The sequence below is a fragment of the Rhinatrema bivittatum genome, chromosome 4, assembly GCF_901001135.1.
Source record: "Rhinatrema bivittatum chromosome 4, aRhiBiv1.1, whole genome shotgun sequence".
NCBI lineage: Eukaryota > Metazoa > Chordata > Amphibia > Gymnophiona > Rhinatrematidae > Rhinatrema > Rhinatrema bivittatum.
The window spans coordinates 16,467,284-16,488,923 of record NC_042618.1 but is presented as its reverse complement, the minus strand read 5'-3'; the positions used below and the strand labels follow the sequence as shown (position 1 = coordinate 16,488,923).

At 45.3% G+C, this 21,640-nt stretch overlaps 1 protein-coding gene across 11 annotated transcripts in view; it reads left to right on the top strand.

Moving 5' to 3' along the window:
- Positions 1-21,640, top strand: part of FOXN3 (forkhead box N3) — a 645,757-nt gene that overhangs the window by 582,919 nt on the left and 41,198 nt on the right. For all 11 annotated transcript variants that reach the window (XM_029597765.1, XM_029597767.1, XM_029597769.1 and 8 more), the window contains one exon: positions 7,394-7,502. In XM_029597765.1, coding sequence (XP_029453625.1) covers positions 7,394-7,502 — 109 coding nt within the window. The remainder of the gene's footprint in view (positions 1-7,393; positions 7,503-21,640) is intronic.

Below are 21,640 nucleotides of genomic sequence, written 5' to 3'. Positions count from 1 at the left end.
AGCACCCCCCAAAGCCACAGATGTACTCTTTTTTTTTTTTAATCCCGTTTCTCTTCTGCACGCTGCACCGGCCCACCCCACAGCCAATGGCTGAGAGCGGCAGAGAAGGAAAAATTGTCTTCAGGGCAGGGGTCCACCGGAAGCTTTTGAGATGGCGCGGGAGGCGGCCGGAAGGGAAAGAAAAAGAAGCGACAGATGCTTTTGAATGAGGCAGGGAGCCTGAATAGAAGAGGAACAGAAGCAGTGCCCTGTCGGTGTCCTGTTTCAACTTGCACGTGTGTGTGTGTCTGTGTGTCTGCGTGTGTGTCTGTGTGTGTGCGTGTGTCTGTGTGTATATATGTGTGTGTGTGTGAATGGGAGCCTGCCTGGGTTGTGTTGTATGTGTGTCCATGGGAGCTGCCTGGTTGTGTGTGTGTGTGTTTGTGTGAATGGGAGCCTGCCTGGGTTGTGTGTGTACAGCAGCCTAGTTCTGCTTTCCTAATAGGAGGCATTTTAGGGCCTGGTATAATATTTACAGTGCTGCCTTTTCATAGATAGAGTTGTTCCTGTTTGAATGCTGGCAGGTAGTGCTGTTTTGGTAAGGGAAGTTTATTGTATCGTTATTGTCATTCGGTTTACTCGTGGCTTTCTGACAGCCAAACCCACACGTAACACACATTACAATAAGCTTAATACCATCTGGGTTCCAAGTGGCTTTTCCTGCAGCGTTTTCTGGGTGGCACTGCAGCAGTGCATGTTTTTCTGTGCAATAAAATAGTGCCGGCTACAGGGCCCAGCCAGCACCATTTGTACATACCGGTAGATGCGGCAGGAGCACCTGGGAGTCACTCCTGCACAATTTAGGCATTTTGGATCTACGGATGGGGTAAGATAGATTCAGGGGGTGTGATAGTTTTGAAAGTTTGGATCGCCAGAGAGATCAGGGCTTTGTTTGGCAGGAAGGGAGGGCTGGGACAGCACGCGAGACTGACAGTTTCTCTTGTGTGTTTGTTATTGGGCAAACAACAAAACTTCTGTGTCATTTGTGTGTGTGGTGTGTTCAAGTGTGGAGTATGAGTAAATGTTGGGATGAAAGACGTGAATGGAAGAGGCTTGACTGGGATGGATGGCTTTCTATATACATTATAGAAGGTTCTAGGCAGCTTACATAAGAACATAAGAAATTGCCATCCTGGGTCAGACCAAGGGTCCATCAAGCCTAGCATCCTGTTTCCAACAGAGGCCAAACCAGGCCATAAGAACCTGGCAAGTACCCAAACTTGTTCTATTAGCATTCAACTTTTCTCTTTTTTAGAATACTGCTTACAGTATATTTGATTGGGTTTTTCCCTAATTATTTCTTATTGACATGTGGTTTTATCATCTGTGTAAGGCTATTGTAACACTGTCTTTTAGGATTACATTCGTACCGTTCTTAGTTTTTACTGCTAAATAAAAAATATTCTGAGGGGGGGGAAACCCAGAACAGAATGGGGAGGTGATACGGGGCAGCACAGTAATTGTTTGCCCAGGGCAGCAAAAAATGATATACATCTATCCAGAGTGGGCAGAGTGGATGGGCCAGCTGCCATCATGTTACGATTAGACTTCAACGCAACCAGGCCTCTGTCTCTAGAATGCAAACACTGAGATGCTGCTGATAAAAGCTCCTGCAAGGGGGGAATCTTTTATCTGTTGATTCGTAGCCGCGGAGGCAGGAGGAGGAATCTGATCTGAAATGTATGTGCTTTCTGCTTTGGCTCAGCTTCCTCCTGCTCCTTTCGCGCCTCCGGTGTAATGGGCATGGGTCTCGGCAGGGCTGTGGTGCCGGGAACCTTCATTTGCAACCTGCAGGAATTCTTCCCTGCTGCTTCTCTGTCTCCGACGACTCTGGAACGCGGCTAACACGGGCCCTACCCTTGGCCACCGTGTGTCCCCATCGAACTGATGACTTGGAGCTGGAAATGTTGCCTCTGCAGTATCCCAGCCCCGGCTGGCCTAGGGGAGGGAAAACCCGATCCAGGTCCTTGGCCCAGAACTCGTCTCCTTTTTTTATGTACAGTTAAATGCAAGAATCTTTTTTTTTTTTTTTTTTGTTTATTAGAAGTAGAGTTATTTTCCCTCCCCTTCCTAGGATTTCAGTATCCTGTCAGGATGTTTACTACCTTGAGGCTCTGCACGGTCTCTCGGCGACAGTGGCAGACTGGCTGGGCTGTGACAGTAGTGTCCATGTGATCTTGCTTGGTACCTGCCTCGTGCAATCCATGCCGTGCGCCGAGTTAGGCGCGCCGCCGCTGGTGTGCTGGTGCCTTTTCATTCTACTTGCTGTCTTCAATTTCTCTGTTGCTGCTATTAGTAGAGGAAGAGCATAATTTTTGACTTTTGAATGTATGCTGGTAGTGAATAGTTATTGCTTATGAAATGCATCAGTCGACCAGTACTGGGGACACCAAAGCCCTCTGTTTCTTGGCAGCCCATGAAGAATGGCAGTCTAAATATTCCTACCCCAGCCTGCCAGAATGTCTCCACGTCCAAGGGTGCAAGAATAATTTACTCTCCGTGCCCATTCCACATTTGACTTCTCTGCTGATATTGACCAGCACGGGGGTGTGCCAGTCCAGGGTCTGATGATGGATTTTGTTCTTTGGACATTTGCTCAGTAGGACTGAGACCTGTGTTCCTTATAAGTTGCGCGTGTGCACACAGGCCGTGAAACGCACGCACGAGCAAGGGAAAATAGAACGGTGTGCCACACTCAGATCTGTGCGCCGCTCCTAAAACCTTGCACACAAGACCTTTTCTGTGCAAAATATTAGAGAGAACATTGAGGCTCAGGCCCACTGGCTCAGGCCCATAAGACGTTCCTTGCAGCCTATTTATTTATTTTAAACCTTTTCTATACCGTCGTTTAGTAGTATACCATCACAACGGTTTACAGATAGGCACATAAATAAGTCTGGCTAGGATTATAAATTAGCTAGTAGGTGCCAATAAAGTTTCGGTTACATGATTCAAATAACATACGCTATTTGGATTGTGGATTGGAAATGCCATTTATATGAATAATAGGATATCCATATATGAGAATACTGTACTCTTAAATTAATCTTTAGGTATGAGAAAAAATAATAAAGGAGGGATAACTGCTATTTGTTGACTTTTAACAGTGTGCCGGCGTTCTCTTTCTTGTCCGCTAGTATTCCTTACTCCCCACTCTCATTGTGAAAAGCTTTTTTGAAGAGCCAAGTTTTTAAACTTTTTTTTTAAAGAGTTTTAGATCTTTCATTAGTCTTATTTCGAGTGGTAATGTGTTCCATAATATTGGACCAGCAAGGGATAGTGCAAGGGATAGTGCTCTCTCTCTTACTTGCCTACTAGGACTTGTATTTGTCTGCTCTTTAACTGACTTCTGTTTTTAACCTATTATGGGGATTCCATTGTACCCTGCCGTGCCCCATGGAAGGGTGGGTGAGACATCGTTTAAGTAAATAAATAAGCCATATCTGCTCCACTGGCAGCATGTGAAAGGCTCTCTATCCCTGCTCAGTTCACAGAGTTTAGCTCTCGATGCACCTCTGAAAGGTTTTCTTCTTGGTGTAGCTGCACTGCTGAGAAAAGAACTACAGGAAGTACATTATTAGATCTGTCATGGATTTCTAAGCCAAGATAGCAGTGCATCATTGGAGAGTGTTGGCAAGGGCCCGATGTTGGCAGAGCTGCAGAGCACAGTGTTGTGCCAGCTCCCAGAGCAGGTAGCCAAAATAAGAAGAGTAAGCTGTGTATCGGGAGGAAAAACGAGCAGAAAGTGAAATGGGAAGCTGTTTGTAATCTATTTCCGTAGCGAGCCAACTGTAGGGGGGAACGAGTGCACCCCTCGCCAAAGCCTCGCAGTCTGCATATAGGAAGGGAGCAAGTCTGTGGTATGACGGGATTTCAGCTGCTTACAGCGCGACATGCAATTGAAATAACTTCTATTTAGTTTTCAGTTGTAGAAAAACACACTTGTTAGCACTGTTTAACCATGGTTGGTGGCTAGCTCTCAGTTTTCTGTGGAAATTGCAGAGCGCATACAAACCCAAAGGCACCAAGAAAACAAAAACCCTTGCGCTTCCAGAGTGGCACCGCAGTTTCCCGTGCTAGCTGCCTTCATTTGATGTGACTTGATTAGCCAAGTCTGGCTGCTGACCCATGTGCCATGCGAACCAGCCGGAGAAACTTTGGTGTGAACAAAAGGCTAACTTTTAAAATCATTTCTTCAGGCTGGCACATGGGATCCCTGGGTAGCGCTGGTGGCTGTATTACGTGACCGTCTGGGCGTTTTCAAACCGCACTTGAAATCGAGTGAAAAGGAAATCCAGAAAATTTGGTTTCAAATGCCGTTTCTGCTTCTGTTAGCCGGCCATTTCCAAGGGGACTTCTGCACATAAAGGAGAGCGGGTCCCCCTCGGGAATGACCTTTCAGGCCCTGCTTTATGTGCATAAGTGGGGCTTTGAGAGTGACTGAGAGGGCTGTGCTTGCAGGAGCAGTCCACAAACCCCATTTCATGTGTATTTTGTAACTCAGTACTTTAGATTTTCAGGAGCAGGCTTGTCTTTGTGAGGGAGAATGCTCGAAAGTGAGCTTGCACACTAAAGGCCTGATTTTAAAAAGCGTTTACCCCCTTAAAACTGAGTTTACCCAGGAAAGTGGGCTTTTGAAAATTGCTATAATGTATGCCATTGAATTGTCCATAGGATATTCACGCGTAAGTGCACCTTATAAGGTGAATTTTCAAAGCACTATGTGCGCCGAATCTGGGAGATAACGCGCAGAAGTCGGGCCGGCGCGCACCGTGCGGATTTTTAAAAAAATGCCCGAGTACGCGTATATCTCCCGGTACAAACTAAAAAACATTTTTGCAAAAAAGGGGGCAGGGCGTGGGCATTCCTAGATCTCTCAGTGAAATCTGTGCGTAAGTATTTACGAGCACAAGCACCGGGGTCCTCTAACGCGTAACTTTTACTTCTTCTATGGATGGCCTGTAAGTCCTAAAACAAAAAAAAACTAGAGATTAGCGGGGTTTTAAGGGTCGGGTCTAACAGGGTAAGAGGTAGGCTAGTTAACTAGGTGGGTTAGGAAATCCTATCCTTTACCTGGGCGAACCAGCAACGAAATGGGGAAACTGGTAATTGCGTCGGTGTGCGTGGCTACTAAAATCCCCCCCACTTACGCAGTAGAGGTGACATTGGCGTGCACATGCGCGCGTCCATAGAAAATTGTGCAAACCTGTATGCGCATACAGCCTGTTTTATACCACGCACGCGTCCCCTGGCGCACGCCGGCATACGCGCGCACATGTGCAGCGGCCTGGCTGTTTCAAAGTTACCATCCCCACGCATAAATGGCTTTTGAAAATTGCTACAATAGTGGTTCCATTTACACACGCAACTCCTTAGGTTTGCTTTGATAACTGGTGGCGCGCCGGCGTATAACCGGCCACACGTTTCTGCGGCCCTGTTCTAAAATCCCCTCCCTCAAGCTGCGTTTCATTTTTCTTGACCACGTACTGGATTTCCATTGTGGTGGAATGAAACCACTGCGTGCCCTACAAAACAAACTCTGGGGAGGCTGGATGAACTGTAAACCCCAAATCAATCCTCGCGCTCTGTACACTTTCTGTAGATTAGGGAAGTTGCACTTCCCGTCGGCCAGGTTTATAAATCTTGGAGAGTGCGCTGCAGCACCTGACAACTGATAAACCGGCATAATCTCTGCTATTTCAGCAGTGCTTAGGACTGTAGACATTTTTCATTGGAAAAAGCAGGGCTTCAAATCGGCTTATTAATCAAGGTGAATTCTGTCTAATTTAATACACCAGACGCAGTAATAAAATCATTTTCCTTGACTCTGTCCACCTCGTGTTTTGTTTTTTTTCACCCAGACTGTCTTCTGAAGTGTGGCCGCCTTCAGCTATAGCAAGTAATTTTAAAATGAAATACGGCCGTGCTTTATCCCCTGTTCTCTCTTGGCATCTCCATGTGTCGGTGGTATGTGAGGAAAAGTGAAAGAGAGCATCTGTTGTGTTTGGAAACATGTAGTAGTTTGCTAACTTAGCGGCTAATGTAATAAGCCTAGCACAGCTTTCGGCTCTTGTTTCCACACTAACGTAGCCCCGGTATGTCACAGGGGGGGTTCTAGCGCTGAAAAAACGGGAGGTAAAAGCCCTGCCAGGATTAGCACACCTGCATGTGAATGGCACGCGACGCGAGGCTGCTTGTTAATTTAGCACAGGAAATGTAAGTCCTAGCAGAGCCAGAAGCTGGAGAGCCAGGGCCAATGGCCGCCTCTCCCGCGCAGAGCCAGAGACTTGTGCTGAATAGGCCAGCGCAGCCAGATGCCTTTAGACAATGAAGACTCCGGTAACCAATAAAAAGGATAAGACCCCACTTGCCCACTTGGCCCGATCCGAGCACAACCACTTCTGTATTCTGTGGCTCCGCAAGAGGCTCCTCCTCCCTGCGGCTCCCTCTCCCAGCGCTCGGAGGCTGAAACAGCAAGCCCCAAGGAGTTTCACTTCATCTAGGCAGGGTTCTCTTGGGAGGCAAATATCTATCTGTCTATATCTAAAGAGAAATCCAGAAAGAAGTGAAACCCCACTCATGCAGGAGGATCTGCCCCTCGGCATAGCAGTGGGGGTGGATTTAATTTGCAGTAACAGCGGCAACGCGCTGCCTAACTCTTGACAATGAGCAGCGGTGACTCTGCAAGGGAAAAAAAAAAAAAACCAAACTACAAATTCCCAGCTGTCACCTTCAGGTTATGCCGTCCTGTGAATGTTTTAAAATACCGTTGCTACATCAGGACCCACAGCAGTCCCAAGAAACAGCTGACCCTTTGGCAGAATGGCCCTGCACAGATTTCAGTTGAAATGACATACAAATAACTTTTTTTTTTCATTTAAGCATGCTTCTTTCTTTACTCGCATGCATCCTGCAAGGCCGCAGGTGTTTCCCGCCAGCCTGAAGTCACACCCGCTCTGTAATGCAACTTTGGTTTTAGCACAGATGTCTGCATCAGCCCCTTAGGTTTTAAGGTTCCATTCTGTAGTTTTAGCTAAGGAGCTCTTAGAGAGAGTTGCAAGCACAATGAATATTCATTAGATATATTTACATACGTAGGGTCTGAGAACAAGGCTCATTTGCATAGCGTGATCACCCGTAAAAACCAGACCCGTCTTTGCGCCTGGAGGAAATGGACTTGAGAGCCCATGGCCTTGCTTAGATGATGGTTTGGAGCAGTGTTGTAATGGGGAGAATTTGTGTGCACGTTTTTAACGTTTTTGTGCCTCGAAGCAGGAAACTAAAGGCAGCTTGCCCCCCCCCCCCCCCCGATGTGCCACTTTAAAATGTTTTCCCTTTCTGCGCTGTCTTGCAGTTCCTCCAGGGGTGATTCAGAACGGAGCTCGTGTGCTGAGCAGAGGGCTGTTCCCAGGCGTGAAACCACTGCCGATCAATTCCATCGGAAGCATGGCGGCTGCGGTCAGGTAAGGGGGGATCCTCAGAAAGGCTGGGACGGGCATTTCTTACCGCCATCTGCAGCTTCTGTTTTACTCTGTGACTGGAAAATAATTCTCCGCGAGCACCTCTCCTCGTGGATGAACGTTTTTGAGTCACAGATGCCTTAAAAGGCTGTGTTTCCCGTCAGTCCTAACCTCTGAGCCAGATCTGCTTAGTGCGCATGCAACAAGCCAACACCACCCAGCTACATGGTTTTTCTTCTCTTTGCAGCTGAATTTCCTTTCTGCCTCTCACCCTTGTCATTGCTTTTCTAGCTGTAAGTTTGTTATTGGCAAAGGTTTCATGTGTTTTTCATCTCTTTGTTTCTCTTCTGACTCATTAGTTTGTTTAATTTTGTATGTACTTAGCCAGTATACCCCTATAATCAATAAAGCAATATAAAAGCATGCATGTTTTTTGGAATATAAAACTTTTGGGGGGGGGGTTCAGCTTTTTGTCATGAATAATTGCAAAAATAATTCTGCCCGTGTTAAACAGCAGTATAACGATCGTAAGAGTGCCCTGTTTCTGTCCTCAGACTGCCCGGCGCGATCTTGCGATGTACGGAGTATTCCTGTGCGCTGGTGTAATTTCATAGACGGCAGTAATTATAGCTGATTATGGTTAGTGTTTCTTATCGTCGTCTCTTAGTGATCTCAGGATGCTGAAGCATGTCGGCCTCTCCAGGAGATGCTTCAGGTGCACGGTAAAGGTGATCCCTGCCGGGGACTGCCCACAGCTAGTGTGTCTTTGGAGAGGGCCTTGAATAGTGCACTGCAGGCGGCGTCATCTGCTCAAGGGTCACCCTTAGCTCGCAGGCCTAGGGAGCTTCTTGCGGCCTCTGGTTTTGGGAAGTCCAGCTCTCTGGCTCGGGACCTCTACATGTCTGAGTCAATAACCTGTCTCGAGATTCTCAGTTTGCAGAGAATTTTGACTTATGACCAAAGAGGCTCCTTGTCATGAACAGCCTCTTCATAGCTGTAATTTGAGGGAGTGTTTAGACCACGCGCTGTTATGTTGAAAAATTTAGTTTTCTTAAGAGTCGAGATTGTTCTAAAAAAAAACATGAGACGTGGATAAGCCAAAGTGCCTTCCATTTCCAGGACAATTTGCTGTTTACAGAGCCGCTGTCCCTGCAGTAATTGCATATTGGATATACTCTCGTAGACTGCCTTTTTAGAAGACTAGAGAGAGATTTTGAGAAAGGGGAAGGAATAGCCAATGGTCTCTGAAGTGAGCAAAGATTTAGAAGATGTGTTGTCAGATTGTGTACGGTAACTGACCTTAGCTATGTTATAGGTATAAACCATGGCAGAAGGGTTTAGGGAGTATTAATCTGTTTACACATCACTCAGCAAGACAGCCTATAATATGATTGCAGTCTCCTTGTTAATAGGCTGAGCATCTTGCTAAAGTCACAGAGAGAGTGGCAGATAGGGGAGCTGGACAGAGACTGGACAGATATGTTAGACTTTGGACTCTTGAGTTTGGTAAAATCAGTGTGAGATTCTGATGGATTCATCAGAGTAAAAAATCCGGAATTAGTATTATGTTCCTGTTGATAACTGCTTCTTATGAAACCGATGCTGGGTTTATTAATCACTTTGAATAGCATGTGATCGGGAAGTATTTGGGATAATGAAGGAATTCAAGTAGACAAAGAAACCAGGGTAGAAAAGAACTCAAGGGGTCTCCTCCCGATTCTCCCCAACATGTTGACTGTCGCTTTGAAACCAGGAAGAACCAAGTGGGCTAGGGGAAGCACATTGTGCTTATTGTATTTTATTAGCGTAATTGTTATCCACTTTGAGGTTTTGGCAGTTAAAAGCAGCCTACCAAGTGTAAAATAAACCTGCTGTCCGGAGCTGTATTTTGAATGTGGGTATGTAGTGCACTAGATTATTTGTATCTGGGTTAAAGTGCACTGACAGATCACTAATCTGTATTTGTTTTCTGGCTTTCTCTTAAGTTTGAATGGTAAATAGGAGTTGAAGGTTTTGAAAACACTTTCTAATTTGCAGCACTAGTTAATAAAACAGGGTGCTAATTTGCTGCTTCTGTTAGCAAGGGCCAGAATTATACACCCGTTTCCTACTCTATGCAAATCCATCAGAGCCCTCTGTATATTTCAGCCACACAAGAACGTGGATCCAAATTATATACTAATTTGTAAAGGCTTATTAATAAAAAAAAAAAAATTAACACAATCAAGTGTAGCAGAAGAAGAGCCTGGGAAGATTGCTCTCTCCCATGTATAGATATATATGTTTGTGTGTGTGTGTGGTGTGTGTGTGTGTGTGTGTGTATATATATATATATATATATATATATATATATATATATACACAATATGTATGCACATTCTCCCCTCTCCCACATCAAGCTGTATATAGACACAGGAATTGCAACAAAGTGGGCCACACTAGCCATGGCCCTCCAGCATTATTTATATTTGTCGTTTGCCACCCCCGAAGGCCCAAGGCAAAATGTACAGAACATACAACAGATTTACATTAAATAATATCAGCATAGCGCACAAAAGACATCAAAATGAAAACAAACCAAAATATTAAGATTTAAAGTGAAATCCAATGACGACAAGCTAACGTAAAACAGGGCGGGGCAGAACCGCTGCCAGAGCTCAGAGGCCGGCGGGCAGCAGCCAGCCAGCAGTGCTTCAGCCAGTTACCGGCAGGGGGAGGAGAACAGCGCTGCAGGCCTGGCCTGGCTGCTGCCTTGAACTGCGCAGGGCGAAGCAGCAGTTGGATCAAGTGGCAGAGGAGAAGGAAGCCTTGTGGTTTTGTTGTTGTTACACCGTATTCACTTTGATGGTGGGAGATTAATATATGGGACACTATATATATATAGAGAGAGAGAGAGAGACAATATTAATTTAATCAGATCAATCCCAGATAAGTCTCCTGCATGATTGTTGAAAGATAATTAATAAACATGCATCATTTTCAAATGAGTCAAATCAAAATAGTTCCAACATAATGCATGCATAAACATTAGCCAGATAAGGGGGAAGGAGCACAGAAAGATTCTTGTATTCATGTACTTTAATGGGCATGGGGAAGCAGAATCCGCAGTTTTCACTTTGCGACTCGTTCTCGGTGTACAAACCTTAGCATGCATTATTGGGTACTGGATCACAGCTTAAAATCAGGTGAGGAAATTGATACCATTTTTCTACTACTACCCTATGGGTCAGCATCCTAATTTGGTTTGGTCTCTGCTAAAACCACTCTGAGACCTCTATTCAGCGCCATTAACCAGATAAGTGGCAGCGGCCAAATATCCGTCTCCACTCAGCAGTCGGCACTTAACTTGCTAAGTACTTCTCTGGGAAGGTGCTCCTTATCCAGGTAACTTAGCCCAGTGAGTGGCAATATTTAAACTTAGCTTTTATGTTAGCCGGATAAGTCAGACCTGCTCAATAGTAAGTCTGAAGTTAGCTGGATAAGACTTACACGGCTGACGAGGGATGTTCAGCAGCATAGCCGGATAAGTCTTATCCGGCTAACTTACTTACAGGCCTATCCAGTACCGAGCGGTATGAAGAGCTGCGTTAGTGCCTACGGCACCCGCGGTTACCGCACGCACAGTGCAGCTCACCTACCGCTCGATCCTGAACTCTAATTACATGCAAATGTAAGCCGCGGCTAAGTGCCCGTGAAGCGTTAGGCCCGCGCAACCCATTTTACTGGATAGAGCGCCTATACAGTATCCTGGGTGCGCGGGCCTAAGGCTTCACGCCACGCTGGTATCTGTCATTTCAAATGTCATTTGAAATGACAGATACCAGCAGATACAAGCAAAAAAAAATAAAACGAAAAAAGCCCCGGCCGCGATCATGGGTGCCGGTCTCCGTGGCAGCCCCAGTCCTCTCCCCTGCTCCCAAAGCCAAAAAAAAAAAAAAAAAGCGAAAAAAACGTTGCAGCCCCCCTCCGATGTCCGGACTGGGGCTGCCACGGAGACTGCAACGGCGAAGAAAAACAAAACCAAAAGCAATTTTGGTTTTTTTTTTTTTCAAAAGCGACAATTTTGTTTTTTTTCTAAAAGCGACTTACTTTTGGGATCTGTCAAGATCCCAAAAGTAAGTCGCTTTTGGACGCCTGCAAAACTTACTATTCTGAAGCCATCAGCAGGAAGACATTGCAATCGTAGCTCCTCCCGACGAAGACAAAGATGGCCGCCTGCACGGGGGGAAGCTACAATTGCAGTGATATTTGTTTTTGGACAGAACGCTGTTTGAAAGTTTTATTGCAACAATCAATTTACAGATTGGTATATTGACTCTTACTGTGGTGAGAGTATGTTTACAACATAAAGCCCCTGATGCAGCCTTGTTGGCGAAACTCAGTTCGAGTCGGGCATCTCTAATAAAATCTTCCACGGTGTAAGGTAGTCCCTTTGTTGTTTTTTGCCTTGGCTACGTGGGACCGCCTTCCGATTTGTTTTATTGGACCTTCCCTTGCGCGGACAATGACAAGTTGGCATGCAGGGTTCTTTGTATCTCTGCCTGTATATGTAGATAAATAAATGCAGCACTATGTGCATGTATATACACATAGGGGTAGATTTCAAAAGGCGCGCACGCATGTTATAAAATCCGTGGGCCGTGCACACATGTGCGCCGGATTTTTTTAATCCACGTGCCCATGCACAGGTGGTACGCGCAGGGGGACCTAGTTTTGTAAAAGTACGAGCGGCGACAAAATCGGGCTTTCCCCTCTTCCCTACCCCCCTACCTAAACCCCTACCCTCTTTCCCTCTCCTCCCCACCCCCTAAACCCTACCTTTTTGTTTTTTTGTTCTTTGTTTTTCAGTTTACTTCATTAAAACCTTAAATAAAAATAAATAAATAAATAAATAAGTTCCCGAATTTACGCGCACCAGCCGACTGCCAGCGGGCGCTTCCCTGGAACAGCGGCTAATGGCCACTGTCCTGGCCAGCCTCCGTCCCGCCCCTCCCCACCCCAGCCCGCCCCCTTTTCAGGGCCCGGTAACTATGCGCATATTATCACGCGCATGGCTGGGCCCTTTTGAAAATGTGCGCGGTGCGCGCAGGACCCAGCTGCACACACAGCAATATTTGTGCGTGTGGCTGATTTAAAATTCGTCCGTTACTAAATAAACATAGGCATATCTAGCTAGATAGGTAAAATAGATTTAGATATAGTTTTTATTAATTTTATAAAATTACAAGACTTGTCACAATTTATAATCTGAGCTTAAACTCAAAGTTCAGTGACTTGCCTGAGGTCATAAAGAATTTGTGGATGTATGGTGAGAAGCTAAAGATAAAGTTTCTGTGCTTTAATAACCAGGCCGCGTTCAGATCCATATTGAGTTCTCACCGCGGTTCCTTTAACAGTAAAATACAAAACACCTATTTGTAATTTGGCCCTTTAACAGTATAAAGGAATGAGTAATAAGCTCTTGTTGACATATCTCATGTTACCCGCTTGCTTTCCAGTAATGTTTAAACCTGGGCAGGGAGATCAGGGAGGGCTGGCTGCTTCTGCAGTTGTTTAAACCTGAGTGGGCTGCGGGAGTCTGGCTGCCCTGGCCAGGCAGGAGGGAGGATCACATGGGGCTGGTTGCCTCCCACTAATGCTTAAACTTGGAGCTGGTAGAAGAGGGGATTGTGGAGGGAGCTGACTACCATTCTCTCCCCCTACCCCAATGTTTAAACATAGGTTGGTGGGAAGGGGATCGTGGGGAGCTATGAAGAAGTAGTTAAGAAGACTTAAGAAGTTAGTGCTCATTTTCAGTGCTCACTGGCTAAGTTTTAGCTGGGGAACACAGCCGCACACACTTTGACCAGCTAGATTTAAGAGCATTTTCAACTGAAAATCTAAAAGAATGTAAATAGTCACTTAAAGATAACCAGCTAAAATCTTGCCCCCTCTGTGGCTGTTTGACAATTAACCTCATTGTATATGTGGACCCACGTACCAGGACCAGTGCTTCCATTAGGTAAACTAGGCAGTTGATTAAAGCATCAACCCCTAGGGGGGATAGCAAAATTGCCAGTGTGAGCCCCTGGCCACCTACTGGCAACCAAAGAAAAAAAGAGGTACAGAGGAGCCATTTGCGGAGCCCATTCCTCTGGTAGCCAAAGGTGAGTAGGAAAGACACACAGTGGGACTGTCGGCAGAGTCCATCCCACCAATGACCATAAACAAAAAGCAGAGAAACCCAGGAGAGAGGCCGGCAGAGCCTATCCCAATGGCAGCTGAAGACAAGAATGGGGCCATTGATGGAGCCCATCCCTCCAGCAGCTGAAGAAGAGAAGGAGGAAAGTTCAGAGTGAGAGAGAGAGGTGTGTTTATGTAAGAGAGAAAGAGTGAGCCTTTGTGTGTGTGTGTGTGTGTGTGTGTGTGTGTGTGTGAGAGAGAGGGTGAGTCTGTACATTAGTAAGAGAGTGTGTGAGAGAGGAAGTGTGTGTGTGTGTGTGTGTGTGAGTGAGACAGAGAGGGTGTCTGTGTATATCTGTGAGAGGGAGCCTATGTTAGTGAAAGAGGAGGTGCTTGTGTGTGAGAGAGAATGAACATGTATGTATATATGTGGAGGAGAGAATTTGCGCACCCTCCCTTCTTCAGCCACACTAATCCAAGTCAATCTCAAAGTGACTAGAAATCTAAAGTTCCCAGGTATAGAGAGCAGGGAATTTTTTTATCCTTACTCATTTTAATTATTGGGTGTTATTTGATGTGTCTGCTGTTTTGAAATATTTGATTGGAATTTGAGAGATTTTTAAAAATTATATATGACTTTTTATTTTATTTTTTATTTTAGATTTATATTCCGCTTTTTGCACTTTTTTCAGCGCTTCAAAGTGGATTACATTCAGGTACTTGGAGGTATTTCCCTATCCCCAGAGGGTTTACGATCTAAGTTTGCACCTGAGGCAAAGGACTTGCCCAAGGTCACAAGGAGCAACAGCAGGACTCGAACCCTGGTCTCCTGGTTCTTAGCCCACTGCTCTAACCACTAGGCTGCTACTCCACTCCCAGCCAGCCAATGTTGCAGTCAGCAGTTTTGAAATATTTATTCTTTTTATTAATTTGATTTTTCTATTATTGATGATCTATATTTCTGGATTTTATTTGTTTTATGAGGAATGGTCATTTTTCTGTTTTTCCATTGTTGCACTGCATACAGATTATAACTTTTTGCAGTTTCCATTCGGTTTTTGTCTTCACATTTCTGATATTACTTGATGATCTCCTTATTCTGTATTTAGTGAGGGTCTGGATTTGTTTTGCATATGTGATTGAGGTGAGGTCCTCTGCTAGTGTGTAGTTTCTGTGTAGGGATATAAAGCAGCCTGGCTTGTTCTTTTTCCATAATAGGAGGTGTACTGTTGTTTTAGGGCCTGGTGTAGTGTTTGCAGTGTTGCCTTTTCATAGATAAGGTTGTTAATGTTTGAGTGCTAGCAGTTAATGTTGGTTTGATATGGGAGATTTACTATATTGTAATTGCAATTCAGTTTACGCGTGGCTTTCTGAGTGCCAAGCCCACACTCAACATGCATTACAATAGACCTAATGCCAAATGGGTTCCAAGTATCTTTATTGCTTTTTGACAAGGGCCTCTGGTTGGCACCACAGCAGTGCATGTAAATAGAATATACATGTTGTTATAAGTGATAGTTTTACCTTAGAATATTATATATTTATGTCCTTTTTCATATAAAATTTGTTATTATAAGTACATAATTTTGAATTGTGTGTGGAGATGGCTGGGTGGTGAAAGGCAATAAGGTTTACCTAGAGTGCCGAATATCCTGCCACTTACTCTTGCTTAATAATTTGAATGCTTCACATTATGTAAATATGATGGCCTATTGAGCGTTCTTCTTAGATCTTTATTCCATCACTATTGCAAACTGAAGAATTTGTGCCTGGAAGAGGAATTAAATCTATTTAGTATCCATCTATTTTGACCCTCGCCTGCCAGGTGCGAAAGTGGAAGCCCGCACTTGTCACCCAGATAGGATTTTAGACAGTGCTGGGGAGGAGCCGGCTGTTGTGGTACATGTGGGCACCAACGACATAGGAAAATGTGGGAGGGAGGTTCTGGAAGCCAAATTTAGGCTCTTAGGTAGAAAGCTGACATGCAGAACCTCCAGGGTGGCATTCTCTGAAATTCTTCCTACAGAGCTGAGACCAGCATTTTCTGTGCCCAGGGCAGATAGTCAGAAACACAAACACACACACACACACTTTGAGTTTTTGTTGTAAACAATGTGCTTTATCATGCATTCCACGTGACAGTGAGCCTGTAATACCAATATAATTAGTATAATGTAACAGTAATAAGTTATTCTATAAGGGAACATCTTTAATAAGAACATAAGAAGTTGCCATACTGGATCAGAACAAGGGTCCATCAAACCCAGCATCCTGTTTCCAGCAGTGGCCACACCAGGCTACAAGTACCCAAAAACTAAGAATATCTCATGCTACTGTGCCAGCGGCTGTTTTTTAAGACAACTTGATTAATAGCAGTTAATGGGCTTCTCCAAGAACGCATCCAAACCTTTTTTAAACCCAGCTACACTAACTGCACTAACCACATCCTCTGGCAACATATTCCAGAGCTTAATTATGCATTGAGCGAAAAAGAATATAAGAACATAATGTCTGCTTTCACAGCACTAGAACTGCCCAGAATATACTCTGATTTGAGAAAATAATCGGGCACAATACAGCTCCATACAATCTCAGGCTAGGCCAGGTGTGGCCTGTCTTATGCATGAATAGCCTCAAAACCAAAGCACGCAGCAGTAAAGATCCTTTGAAGAGAGCAGAAATTGTCCGCCACCCCACCAAAGTGCCAACTCTGTGTGTCTCTCCCACCATATCTCCACCAATTTATCTGTCTCTCCCCACACTCTATCCAGCCTTTGTCCCTCTGTCCAACCTCCCTCTCGCTCTTTGTCTCTCCACACTCTGCCCAGCCTCTTTCAATCTGTCTCTCTCTATCTTATTCACTGTCCAGCCTCTCTCTCTCTGGGCGGGTGAGTAGACTGGATGGGCTTATACGGTCTTTATCCCAGGACAAGCAGGATTCTAGTACTCACATATGGGTGACGTCAGTAACGGAGCCCTAGTGCGGGAAAAACGTCTGTCAAAGTTTCTAGAAACTTCTGACTGGTCCTGTGAGGCCACTGAGCATGCCCAGCATGCCATGATATTCTCTGCCACAGGGGTCTCACTCTAGTCTTTGTTTTTCCGCACTGCTGTCAGCATCACGGTCACCGGAGCCCTCTGAGATTACTCTCAGTTTTTGACTAAAAAAAAAAAGTAATTTTTTCATAATCTCTCCCTCACGGGATCTCACTCGTTCTCATTCTTCACCGGCTGGTGAAGTAATCTAACGTTTAATTTTCTTTAAAACGCTTTTCAATTTCCTCAGTCATGGATGGCCGTCGGTGACACCATGGCGTCGGGATTCAAAAAATGCCCGTCTTGTAATCGCACAATGTCGGTTACAGATCCACATCTAGAATGCGTATGCTGCTTGGGTGAGCAACACGATATCTCCTCTTCCCAGCAATGCCAAGAGATGACACCCAAAGGACAGAAATTGCGTCAAGAGAAAATACAACAACTTTTCAGTCTACAGTTGATTCCTTCACCATCGACTTCATCGAAGTCATCACCGGTAGGAGCTCCCAAAAAAGTTTTACTAAAAAAACGCCGACCGGACGGTTCAGGAGACAGATCCTCGCCTACACCATCGACAGCATCGATACGTTCGGCTACGGAGGTAAGGCCTAAACATAAACACAGTCATTGGCATGCCTCGGCATCACCGTCCGTATCTTCCCACGAGGAACCGAGCGAAAAGCGGCCTAAGCATAAAGACACCTCGATGCCTACTAGGCCCTCGCAGAATCAGCTACACTGCAAGTAGTGACGTCTCCGCCTCCACCGGTGCCAATTGCTTCCCCGATACCGCAAGACTTGACATCGTTTATAAAGGAAGCGGCATTGCAGGCCATAAAAGAACACTTACCATTGACTACACCGATGCCAGTGACATCGCCGATGCCGGTGACGTCTCCCTTACCTACGACATCACCGATGCAAGCACAACCAGTGCCGATGTCCGATATACTGCCGAGGGCAGCACCAATACTGGGAACCTTCCTGAAGCCAGGACCCTTCCTGATGCCGTGAGAAACATCGATGCAACGAACATCAGGCATTTCTTCGATACCGATGTCGATGCCTCCTCTCTCCTCGGAGATGATATTGATGCTAACTACAGCCTCGGTTCAAGTGTCGATGCCTATCGCTACTACTGCTCCATCATATGAAAGGACTGGAATATCGACAATACCATTGATTCAAACATCAAAATTCTCGATACCATCGATGCCACGCACAACACAGACGATGTCACTTCTTTCTGGAGACCCAGTATCATCCGAAGCAGCACTGTATTCAGTAATACAAAAGAAATACCAAGGTTTACTGGATTCCTTGCCTTCAAATCCACAGGAAGAGGACTCTTCTCCTCAGGAACCCATACCAGGACCCTCTGGATTGGCTCCTCCACCAACAACTGGGAAGACACTACAAGACACTCCAGACTATGACACATGGAGTGATACTCAATCAGACACCTCTGAAACCTTCATGTCTGACCCTTCCCCACCACACCCTAAGAAACAATCCCCACCAGAGGCTCTTACTTTTTCTGCTTTTGTTCAAGACATGGCTGACTCTATCCCTTTTAAGTTAGAGTCAGAACAAGATCTCCGTCACCAAACACTTGAGGTGTTGCAATTTGTTGACCCTCCTAAACAAATTATGGCATGATGTCCTCCTACAGCTTCAACACCGACTGTGGGAACATCCTTGTTCTGTTCCCTCAATCAACAAAAGGATGGACTCAACATACTTAGTGCAAGCCACACCTGGCTATCAGAAATCACAACTACCACATAATTCAGTAGTTGTAGAATCTGCACAGAAAAAAGCTAAGAGGACAAGAGTTCACTCTTCCAATCCTCCTGGGAAGGATAACAGAATTCTGGATTCTCTAGGCCGCAAGGTGTTCCAGGGTGCAATGCTAAATTCAAGGATAGCAGCCTATCAATTATACATCACCCAATACCAGAGAAACCTCTGGAAGCAAATGGAAGACTTTATCCCATCTCTTCCACAAGAATATAGAGAATCTGCACAAAACCTCATAAACAAAGCTTTTGATGCTGGTAAACATGAGGTAAGAGCTGCATACGATTCTTTCGAAACAGCATCAAGAGTTGCAGCTTCGAGTATTAGTGCCAGGAGGTGGGCCTGGCTTAAGGCCTCAGACCTCAGGCCAGAGGTCCAAGATAAATTGGTGGACCTCCCCTGTACAGGGGACAATTTATTTGGTACAAAAGTACAGGAAGCGGTCTCCCAATTAAAGGAATATAATGAGACCTTACGACAGCTATCCTCCCTTCCTCAGGACCCCACTACACATACTACCCAAAGAACTCAAAGGAGGGGCATGAGAAAACCTTATTATCGTCAGAAACTATTTTATCCTCCCACAACTAGGCCTAGACAATCCAGAACTCAACACAGAACAGAACCTCGTCAGCAGAGAGCACCTAGGCCCCAGCCTGCTACACAATCAGGTCCTGCTGCGGGCTTTTGAAACTATATCCAGGGAACTAAGCCTTTCCATAAATCCTCGACCAGAACTCCCAGTAGGAGGAAGATTATCCAAATTGTACAACAATTGGATAACAATAACAATGGATCAATGGGTTCTGTCTATAATATCTCAAGGATACCAACTCAATTTCCTCTCAATTCCCACAGAATTTCCACCAACTCAGCTTCATCTCAACAAACATCACATGCCTCAACTACAAATAGAATTATCCACCCTTCTGAAATCCAGGGCTGTAGAACCGGTGCCCCGGTCTCAGCAGGGCAGAGGATTCTATTCCCGGTATTTCCTCATTCCAAAGAAAACCGGAGGCCTACGTCCTATCCTAGACCTCAGAAATCTCAACAAATTTCTCAAAAAAGAAAAGTTCAGAATGGTTTCTCTAGGCACCATGCTTCCACTTCTTCAAAAAGGGGATTGGCTTTGTTCTCTGGATCTCCAAGACGCTTACGCTCACATTCCAATATTCCCCCCTCATTGCAAATATCTGCGCTTCATAGTAGGTCACCAACATTTCCAATACAGAGTTCTGCCTTTCGGTCTAGCCTCTGCTCCCAGAGTCTTCACAAAATGCATGGCAGTAATAGCAGCACACTTGCACAAACCAAGGTGTCATGTCTTCCCAAATCTCGACGACTGGCTCATCAGAAGTCAGTCTCTACAAGGAGCTCTCACCTCTCTCAATCACACAATCACCATACTCCATTCCATGGGTTTTCTTCTCAATTATCAGAAGTCCCATCTCACACCGTCACATGTACTACAATTCATAGGAGCAGAGCTGAACACCATTCTGGCAAAGGCCTTTCTACCCGAGGATCAAGCAGAAACACTATCCCTATTGTCAAACTCGATTCATTCAAACACACAAGCAACAGCTCATCAGTTTCTAACCTTACTAGGCCACATGGCCTCCACAGTTCATGTCACTCCTATGGCAAGGTTAGCCATGAGGGTAACTCAATGGACTTTAAGATCACAATGGATCCAAGCCATCCAACCACTGCATTCTTCAATTCAAGTAACCCACCAGCTACGGTCATCTCTACTATGGTGGACGAACAAGGACAATTTGCGCAAGAGCCTACCCTTCCAGCAACCAGTCCCACAAATAACGTTAACTACAGATGCATCCACCTTGGGTTGGGGAGCTCACATAGACACTCACCAAACTCAAGGGGCTTGGACAAAACTCGAAGCAACATTTCAAATCAATTTCCTGGAGCTTCGAGCTATACGCTATGCGCTACATGCGTTCAAGGACTGCCTTTCACACAAGACTGTTCTCATCCAAACTGACAACACAGTAGCCATGTGGTACATCAACAAGCAAGGAGGTACGGGATCGTATCTCCTCTGTCAGGAAGCTGCACAGATTTGGAGCTGGGCCCAAATCTGGGCAACTTACCTAGCAGGCATTCACAAGGTACTGGCAGATCGCCTCAGTCGTCAATTCCAACCACACGAATGGTCCCTGGATCCCTCAGGATATTTCAACGTTGGGGACAACCAACAATAGACCTCTTTGCGTCACATCTGAATCACAAAGTGGACAATTTCTGTTCCCTACACAAACAAGAACCAGCCAGCCAAGGACGCATTTGCTCACCCTTGGAACTCAGGCCTATTATACGCGTATCCTCCAATACCGCTCATAACCAAACTCTAGTGAAGCTACAATAGGACAAGGGGTCCATGATACTCATAGCCCCATATTGTCCTCGACAAGTATGGTTTCCCACAATTATAGACCTTTCAGTCAGGGTCCCCATTCGCCTGGGAGTAGCTCCCACTCTCATAACTCAGGATCAGGGTCGGTTGCGCCATCCCAACCTCTAATCCCTAGCCCTGACAGCATGGATGTTGAGCGCTTGATCTTACAACCACTCAATCTTCCAACCCATATCTCTCAAGTGCTTATAGCTTCACGTAAGCCTTCCACACGAAAGAACTACTCTTCCAAAATGAAAAGATTCACGTTGTGGTGCAGACAAAACGATATTGATCCTTTCACTTGCCCCACCATTTCTCTGCTAAACTACTTATACCATCTTTCAGAATCTGGTCTCCAGACTTCATCTGTAAGGGTACACTTAAGTGCAATCTCAGCTTACCATAACAAGATAGCAGATGCACCGATCTCCACACAACCTCTTGTCAGCAGGTTTATGAGAGGCTTAACTCATCTCAAACCACCAATTCGGCCCCCAGTCACAGAATGGGATCTGAATTTGGTATTGGCAAGGCTCATGCGTTCTCCCTTTGAACCCATCGATTCCTGTGATCTTAAAATTCTCACATGGAAGACTATCTTCCTCATAGCCATTACATCAGCTAGAAGGGTTAGTGAGTTACAAGCACTTGTCACGTACTCACCCTACACAAAGTTCCTACATGACAGAGTGGTTCTCCGAACACATCCAAAATTCCT